This window comes from Salmo trutta, chromosome 17 (assembly GCF_901001165.1).
Source record: "Salmo trutta chromosome 17, fSalTru1.1, whole genome shotgun sequence".
Lineage (NCBI taxonomy): Eukaryota > Metazoa > Chordata > Actinopteri > Salmoniformes > Salmonidae > Salmo > Salmo trutta.
Window position 1 is genome coordinate 41011797 of NC_042973.1, and position 9865 is coordinate 41021661.

A 9865-nucleotide genomic window follows, 5' to 3' on the forward strand; every position below is an offset into this window, starting at 1 on the left:
CCATAAATTAAGACAAATATATATATATTGATGAATTTCTAAGATATAGACATTTTTACATTTTTGCATCGTGTCCACAAAGTCATATCAAAGACAGCACTGTGGCCATGTCTTTGTTATTTGGGACAAGTAAGCTGATCCTAGATCTGTGTTTCAAAGACAACTTCTACCAGCAATATGTATCAATCTAATTTATTAGAGATTTAGGCTAATTTGATGTAGTTTGACTCCCAAAATGAGAATATTTGAATAACCTATTATTGAAAAAAAACACATTAAATACTATCAAGCCAACACGATAAGGTTATTTTCAGACCTCTTCTCATTGGCTCACATCTCTCTGACGTAGTGGCTTGACAGGAAATGAACCAGTACCTTAAAGCAATACGACCGTGACAAGGAAGGAATTCGATTAATGCCCCGGGTACGCCGGGTTAGTGCTGATCGCATTCGTTTTGAAATTGGGCTGCCTCCTGGTGGTGAGCCGGGTAAAACGGTCAAATCAAACGGGGAAGTCCTCTGAAAACAAAAGTGACGTATGTTAAGTACGTGGATTAATGTTAGGATTCAGTATTTTCACATGCAAAAGTGTTAGATCTTTATAAAAACGTATATATCGCTTTACCCACACTTCCCAAGGAAGACTATTTGTAAAGAAATTGTAAAATATATTTTATATAAAAATTAATACATGCTTTGTGTTTCTGAACGATTCATCATGTTTTGTTGACATTATGGCCAGAAGATGCTCGATGAGAGGGTGCTCCTCCCTCACCGCTTTTGCCTGGTGACGTGACGGGCCATAGACCGGTTTTCCCCGGTTCAGTCTAATGGAACTCCCTCAAGGCTCGGGAAATCAAGAATGACGCTTGAAAAAAACTCTAGTTTTGACTGGAATTGAACCTTCATATAAATATAGCAAGCAGACAATATACAAGGAATTTAGTTCATCATCAAGGTATGTTGACTATTAGTTTATATTACAATATTTGTATCTTATCGCTGCAACTTCGTTTAGCTAAACAATGTAAAACACATTCAATGTCAGAGAGTAAAATGTACTTATCATCGTCACGTGATCATCTAACGTTCTGAAGTGATACATTGTACCTTGAATTGTAGCAAATACATTCTAGCAAATAGAATAAGCATTACATGTATTGTCGAGTTAATACATTAAAAATATCTTCACCAAAACAAGCAGAATACTTACATTTTGATTAGAGTATATACTGAAATAACATGACATTGATGACAATACTTATCTATTTATTGTTGCCACATATTTCCTGCTGTTCAAAGGTCATGCATAGGGTTTTTAAAGGTAATCATATACCCATTTGATTCTTATAAAATGCAATTCAAATGCTTTATGACCTTAGTACAGCTGTCTTATCATAGCCCAAGATCTATGGCTGTATTAGTCAATGTTTGTTGTCATTTGAGTGTTTTGTAAACGATTTCTAACTTATATGTTTTAAACTATCATGACAATCTCAGACTGTCAATCCTTGCATCCATAGCACTGTCTATGAATTTTAGAGCGTTTACATTTCCCCCGCCCCATCCCTCAGTTTACCCCAAAAGTTGGTGGGTCAGACTGTTGAACTGGCAGATTGTGGCATTAAACAGCAATAGCCTATTATGTTTTTCCCCTCAGCCCATTCACTCTATGCAGCTGTCAGTGTCATTGTTCAGTTATTGTAAACGTGGGACTAAACCCTTAACCTTTGTTCCCCAGAATGTCGCAACGAATTAACGATGTTGTGCGGCTGTGTTGCGAGTTATCTGCAAACCAACAGATAAAGACCACAGTGAAGGGATCTTCCAAAGGGGCGGTGGCAGCAGGGGGACTAGCCTTTGCAGGAGGACTGGTTGGAGGCCCCCTTGGCATCGCTGTGGGTGAGTGAGGATTATAAAAATCACAAGTTGTTTGTCTTCCATCTAAATGACAATACTTACACAACTTGTCCTCTCTTATAGTAGTGCGAACCACCGCATTTAACCATGGAAAAAGGTCTGGGAATATGGCTGAATATAAACAGTGTAGTTATTCTCTCCGCAAGGCAATCAAACAAGCGAAATGCCGGTACAGGGACAAAGTGGAGTCGCAATTCAACGGCTCAAACACGAGACGTATGTGGCAGGGTCTACAGGAAATCACAGTCTACTAAAAGAAAACCAGCCACGTCACGGACACCGACGTCACGCTTCATGACAAACTAAACACCTTCTTTGCCCGCTTTGAGGATAATACAGTGCCACTGTCTCGGCCCGCTAACAAGGACTGTGCCCCCCTCTCCTTCTCCGTGGCCGACGTGAGTAAAACATTTAAACGTGTTAACCCTCGCAAGGCTGCTGGCCCAGACGACATCCCTAGCCGCATCCTCAGAGCATGCGCAGACCAGCTGGCTGGTGTGTTTACGGATATATTCAATCACTCCCTATCCCAATCTTCTGTCCCCACATGCTTCAAGATGGCCACCATTGTTCCTGTACCCAAGAAGGCAAAGATAACTGAACTAAGTGAGTACCGCCCCATAGCACTCACTTCTGTCATCATGAAGTGCTTGAGAGACTAGTCAAGGATCATATCGCCTCCACCTTACCGGCCATCCTAAACCCACTTCAGCTTGCATACTGCCCCAACAGGTCCACAGACGATGCAATCACCATCACACTGCCCTATCCCATCTGGACAAGAGGAATACCCATGTAAGAATGCAGTTTATTGACTACAGCTCAGCATTCAACACCATAGTACCCTCGAAGCTCATCATCAAGCTGGAGGCCTTGGGTCTCAACCCTGCCCTCTGCAATTGGGTCGCCCCCAGGTGGTGAAGGTAGGAAACAACATCTCCACTTCGCTGACCCTCAACACTGGGGCCCCACAAGGGTGCGTGCTCAGCCCCCTCCTGTACTCCCTTTTCACCCATGACTGCACGGCCATGCACGCCTCCAACTTAATCATCAAGTTTGCAGACGACACAACAGTAGTGGACTTGATTTCAAACGACGACGAGACAGCCTACAGGGAGGAGGTGAGTGCACTCGGAGTGTGGTGTCAGGAAAACAACCTCTCACTCATCATCAACAAAACAAAGGAGATGATTGTGGACTTCAGGAAACAGCAGAGGGAGCACCCCCCTATCCACATCAAAGGGACAGCAGTGGAGAAGGTGGAAAGTTTAGTTCCTCGGCATACACATCACAGGCAAACTGAAAATGGTACAGCGCCTCTTCAACCTCAGGAGGCTGAAGAAATTTCGCATGTCACCAAAATCCCTGACAAACTTTTACAGATGCACAATCGAGAGCATCCTGTTGGGCTGTATCACAGCCTGGTACGGCAACTGCACCGCCCTCAACCACAAGGCTCTCCAGAGGGTGGTGCGGTCTGCACAACGCATCACCGGGGCAAACTACCTGGCCTCCATGACACCTACAGTACCTGATGTCACAGGAAGACCAAAAAAATTAAAGGACAACAACCACCCGAGCCATTGCCTGTTCACACTGCTATCATCCAGAAGGCGAGGTCAGTACAGGTGCATCAAAGCTGGGACCGAGATACTGAAAAACAGCTTCTATCTCAAGGCCATCAGACTGCTAAACAGCAATCACTAACTCAGAGAGGCTGCTGCCTACATTGAGACCTAATCACTGGCCACTAATAAATGGATCACTAGTCACTTTAAACAATGGCACTTTAATAATGTTTACATATCTCACATTACTCATATCATATGTATATACTGTATTGTATACCATCTATTGCTCCTTGCCTATGCCGCTCGGCCATCGCTCATCCACATACAGTTGAAGTCAGAAGTTTACATACAACTTAGCCAAATCCATTTAAACTCAGTTTTTCACAATTCCTGACATTTAATTCTAGTAAAAATTCCCTGTCTTAGGTCAGTTAGGTTCACCACTTTATTTTAAGAATGTGAAATGTCAGAGTAATAGTAGAGAGAATGATTGATTTATTTCAGCTTTTATTTCTTTCATCACATTCCCAGTGGGTCAGAAGTTTACATACGCTCAATTAGTATTTGGTAGCATTGCCATTAAATTGTTTAACTTGGGTCAAACGTTTCAGGGAGTCTTACACAAGCTTCCCACAATAAGTTGGGTGAATTTTGGCCCATTCCTCCTGACAGAGCTGGTGTAACTGAGTCAGGGTTGTAGGCCTCCTTGCTCGCACATGCTTTTTCAGTTCTGCCCACAAATTTTCTATAGGATTGAGGTCGGGCCTTTGTGATGGCCACTCCAATACCTTGACTTTGTTGTCCTTAAGCCATTTTTGCCACAACTTTGACCCCAAGCATACTTCCATTGTTCATTTGGAAGACCCATTTGCGACCAAGCTTTAACTTCCTGACTGATGTCTTGAGATGCTGCTGAAATATATCCACATAATTTTCCATCCTCATGATGCCATCTATTTTGTGAAGTGCACCGGTCCATCCTGCAGCAAAGCACCCCCACAACATGATGCTGCCACCCCCGTCCTTCACGGTTAGGATGGTGTTCTTCGAATTGCAAGCTTCCCCCTTTTTCCTACAAACACAACGATGGTCATTATGGCCAAACGGTTCTATTTTTGTTTCATCAGACAAGAGGACATTTCTCCAAAAAGTACGATCTTTGTCCCCATGTGCAGTTGCAAACCGTAGTCTGGCTTTTTTATGGTGGTTTTGGAGCAGTGGCTTCTTCCTTGCTGAGCGGCCTTTCATGCTATGTCGATATAGGACTCGTTTTACTGTGGATATAGATAGTTTTGTACCTGTTTCCTAAAGCATCTTCACAAGGTACTTTGCTGTTGTTCTGGGATTGATTTGCACTTTTTGCACTAAAGTACGTTCATCTCTAGGAGACAGAATGTGTCTCCTTCCTGAGCGGTATGACAGCTGTGTGTTCTTATGGTGTTTATACTTGCATACTATTGTTTGTACAGATGAATGTGGTACCTTTAGGTGTTTGGAAATTGCTCCCAAGGATGAACCGGACTTGAGGTCTTGGCTGATTTCTTTTAATTGTCCCATGATATCAAGCAAAGAGGCACTGAGTTTGAAGGTATGCATTGAAATACATCCACAGGTTTTACTTTTTTTATTTTACCTTTATTTAACCACGTAGGCTAGTTGAGAACAAGTTCTCATTTACAACTGCGACCTGGCCAAGATAAAGCAAAGCAGTGCGAAACAAACAACAACAGAGTTACACATGGAATAAACAAACAGTAAATAATACAATAGAAAAAGTCTAGAGTGTGTGCAAATGAGGTAGGATAAGGGAGGTAAGGCAATAAATAGGCCATAGTGGTGAAATAATTACAATATAGCAATTAAACACTGGAGTGATAGACTACAGCTCAGCATTCAACACCATAGTACCCTCGAAGCTCATCATCAAGCTGGAGGCCCTGGGTCTCTTACTCACACCTACAGTCCCTACCTCTTTCACACCACGGAGAGTTGAGTTGTAGCAGGGTGTCGCGTTCCCTCTTCCTAGAGGCGTGCGTAACAGCGGAGAAGGTACGGTGGGATTCGAAATGGTCGGTGATCTGATTGTTGACTTGGCTTTTGAAGACCTTAGAAAGGCAGGGTAGAATAGTTATAGGTCTGTAGCAGTTTGGGTCTAGAGTGTCTCCCCCTTTGAAGAGGGGGATGACCGTGGCAGCTTTCCAATCTTTGGGGATCTCAGACCATACAAAAGGGAGGTTGAAGAGGCTAGTAATAGGGGTTGCAACAATTTCGGCGGATAATTTTAGAAAGAGAGGGTCCAGATTGTCTAGCCCGGCTGATTTGTAGGGGTCCAGATTTTGTAGCTCTTTCACAACATCAGCTATCTGGATTTGGGTGAAGGAGAAATGGGGGGGTGCAGGGCTGTTGACCGGGGTTGGGGTAGCCAGGTGGAACGCGTGGCCAGCCGTAGAAAAACGCATATTGAAATTCTCAATTATCGTGGATTTAACGGTGGTGACGGTATTTCCTAGCCTCAGTGCAGTGGGCAGCTGGGAGGAGCTGCTCTTATTCTCCATGGACTTTAGTGTCCCAGAACGTTTCGGAGTTTGTGCTTCAGGATGCAAATATCTGTTTGAAAAAGCTAGCCTCTGTTTTCCTAACTGCCTGTGTATATTGGTTCCTAACTTCCCTGAAAAGTTGCATATCGCGGGGGCTATTCGATGCTAATGCAGTACGCCACAGGATGTTTTTGTGCTGGGTTATGAAAATTACGTTCCCAATGTTAACTTCATTGGGAACGAAAGTCTGCAACCCGGAATTGGTAAGATTCTGGTTGAATGAAGAGTCCCAGCTTACAACAGGCAGAATGTTTATTCACAAGAACGTTCTGAAGTCCATTGTACAGAGACATCGATTATATACCACTCCTTATTTACGCACACACATACACACAAACATTAAGGAGAGTTCGTTATCTTCTTCCCCAGAACTCTCAACACTGTAAAACCTCACCCAGCATGACAGTTTCATTCCTCTGAGATTAGGGAAACCTTGAGGGGTCCTCCCTCTCATATCATAAACCCTTAGAGTTCAAGCTAGGTCAGGTCAACCACAGTTTAACAGTTCTTGGTGTTTACTTAAACACACACAGACACACATTCTTCTCTTTCCCAGTCCAACCTCGTTAGATTTATGCTTAACCCTTTAGTTACTCATTCTACATGCTATATAGACCATATCCCTAATAGCTAAGTTTCAGGGTAGAATTATTTAATCATTACATTCAAACATATAAATCCCTTAACAGGCAGTCAGGTCTGGAGTGAACCAAGGGCTATATCTGTTCCTGGTTCAGAATTTTTTTGAATGGGGCATGCTTATTTAAGATGGTGAGAAAGGCACTTTTTTAAAGAATAACCAGGCATCCTCTACTGACGGAATGAGGTCAATATCCTACCAGGATACCCGGGCCAGGTTGATTAGAAAGGCCTGCTCGCTGAAGTGATTTAGCGAGCGTTTGACAGTAATAAGGGGTGGTAGTTTGACCGCAGACCCATTACGGATGCAGGCAATGAGGCAGTGATCGCTGAGATCCTGGTTGAAGACAGCAGAGGTGTATTTGGAGGGCAGGTAGGTTAGGATGACATCTATGAGGGTGCCCGTGTTTACGGATTTGGGGTTGTACCTGGTAGGTTCATTGATCATTTGTGTGAGATTGAGGGCATCAAGCTTAGATTGTAGGATGGCCAGGGTGTTAAGCATGTCCCAGTTTTGGTCACCTAACAGCACGAGCTCTGAAGATAGATGGGGGGCAATCAATTCACATATGGTGTCCAGGGCACAGCTGGGGGTTAGAAGGCGGTCTATAGCAAGTGGCAACGGTGAGAGACTTGTTTCTGGAAAGGTGGATTTTTAAAAGTAGAAGCTCAAATTGTTTGGGCACAGACCTGGATAGTATAACAGAACTCTGCAGTAGATTGCAACTCCGCCCCTTTGGCCGTTCTATCTTGTCGGAAAATGTTATAGTTAGGGATGGAAATTTCAGGGTTTTTGGTGGTCTTCCTAAGCCAGGATTCAGACATGGCTAGGACATCCGGGTTGGCAGAGTGTGCTAGGGCAGTGAATAAAACAAACTTAGGGAGGATGATTCTAATGTTAACATGCATGAAACCAAGGCTTTTACGGTTACAGAAGTCAACAAATGAGAGCGCCTGGGGAATGGGAGTGGAGCTAGGCACTGCTGGGCCTGGATTAACCTCTATATCACCAGAGGAACAGAGGAGGAGTAGGATAAGGTTACGGAAAAAGGCTATAAGAACTGGCCGTCTAGTATGTTCGGAACAGAGAGTAAAAGAAGCAGATTTCTGGGCACAGTAGAATAGATTCAAGGCATAATGTACAGACAAAGGTATGGTAGGATGTGAATACAGTGGAGGTCAACCTATGCATTGAGTGACGATGAGAGAGATATTGTCTCTAGAAACATTTAAACCAGGTGAGGTCACTGCATGTGTGGGAGATGGAACTAAAGGGTTAGCTAAGGCGTATTGAGCAGGGCTAGAGGCTCTACAGTGAAATAAGGAAATGATCACTAACCAAAATTGCAATGGACAAGGCATATTGACATTAGGGAGAGGCATGCATAGCCGTGTGATCATAGGTGTCCAGTGAGTTGCTCGGCGGGCTGGAGCTAGCAAGCTAGCAGAAGGGCCTTAGAGGGACGCCGCGATGGAAGAAGTCTGTTGTAGCCCCCTCTTGCTGTTACTGTCGGCAGATCATTCGTGATGGATCAGCAGGGCTCCGTACACCTCCAATTGACTCAAATTATGTCAATTAGCCTATCAGAAGCTTCTAAAGCCATGACATCATTTTATGGAATTTTCCTAGCTGTTTAAAGGCACCGTCCACTTAGTGTATGTAAACTTCTGACCCACTGGAATTGTGATGCAGTGAATTAATCTGTCTGTAAACAATTGTTGGAAAAATTACTTGTCATGCACAAAGTAGGATGTCCTAACCGACTTGCCAAAACTATAGTTTGTTAACAAGAAATTTGTGGAGTGGTTGAAAAATGAGTTTTAATGACTGCAACATAAATGTAAACTTCTGACTTCAACTGTATTTATATGTACATATTCTCATTCAACCCTTTAGATGTGTGTGTATTAGGTAGCTGTTGGGAAATTGTTTGAATACTTATTAGATATTACTGCACTGTCGTAACTAGAAGCACAAGCATTTTGCTACACTCGCATTAACTTCTGCTAACCATGTGTATGTGACCAATAAAAATTAGATTTGATAATGTTGTGTGCAGAGGTGAGATCACACGTAAGAGGTCCATACACATAAAAATACATAAAAAATGGCCCATAGTCTGTAACACATTTTCAACAGTTTTAATTAACAAGGTTTCCAAAGAAATGGATGATTGATTTCAGACATACATCCTTACCTCATCATCCTTGCCTCTTCCTCATTATCTCTGTCAGGGGGTGCTGTCGGTGGCCTACTGGGATGCTGGATGACCAGTGGACAGTTCAAGCCGCTGCCTCAGATCATCATGGAACTGACCCCGGTGCAGCAGCAGAAGCTCTACGTTGACATCATGGCCATCATAGGTGAGGTCCAGTGGACCGACGTGGCCCAGCTGACTGCCCTGGTCATGGGCAACGCCACCCTACAGCAGCAGGTGACCGCTGCCCTCCTGGGCTATGTGACCAAAGAGCTCCAGGCAGAGGTGCACTATATAGACTGACAAGGCCTCTATCAGAGAGCACATCTCTTTAGGGTTTTCAAAGGAAAATTGAAACAATGCTGGTCTGACATTTTGCACAACCTCAAAGGACATTTTAAAAATGAAGGACGAGATTATTTATTAAAAGTGGGGCAGTACACTCAAGGTTGAAAACCTCCATGGTCTGTGAGAAGGCAAGGAGCCACTGATTGAAAGTGCATGAAATGAGTTGTGGCTAATTATTTCAAGGGTTTGTGTGACTATGTATTGACTACCTGAGTTAAGAATTGTGTGAAAAGAAATACAACCTTTTAATCCTTTCAATTCTGTACTCCTGGATGTCACTTGTATACATCTGTGAAAGCTGGCACTTATCAAGTAAGTTTTTTTCCCTCATAGACTGGTGTGCTCTGCAAGTTTAACCAGCGAGATTATAGGAGCCTAAGTTAGACCGCCTAACGCTTCTTGAGGGTTTGGTCAATCATACTCAGACCACAGTCTTTATGCATTCGGTGCCAAAAAATCAATATAATTTAAATAAGTAAAGTTTTGACAAACTGACATTCACATGCTGATACACCGGGATACACACCCATCTGAAATGTGTTGTAATATTATCACTGATTATAACATACGGATCCTGCCCGCGAGGCTATTC

General features: G+C 43.3%; 1 protein-coding gene across 1 annotated transcript; it reads left to right on the forward strand.

The window, feature by feature from the left end:
• Window positions 1-831: 831 nt before the first annotated feature.
• On the forward strand, window positions 832-9536 carry zgc:112052 (protein C19orf12 homolog). Its single transcript, XM_029696796.1, has 3 exons — window positions 832-958; window positions 1742-1902; window positions 8963-9536. Exons 2-3 carry the CDS (start codon window positions 1743-1745, stop codon window positions 9226-9228), a joined length of 426 nt encoding a protein of 141 aa, XP_029552656.1. The 5' UTR covers window positions 832-958; window position 1742; the 3' UTR covers window positions 9229-9536.
• The last annotated feature ends 329 nt before the right edge of the window (window positions 9537-9865 follow it).

Coding starts and splice junctions, on each gene's coding strand:
- zgc:112052 (XM_029696796.1), top strand. CDS start 1,743: ATGTCGCAACGAATTAACGATGTTGTGCGGCTGTGTTGCGAGTTATCT. Junction 1,903..8,962: donor CCCCCTTGGCATCGCTGTGG/GTGAGTGAGGAT, acceptor TATCTCTGTCAG/GGGGTGCTGTCGGTGGCCTA.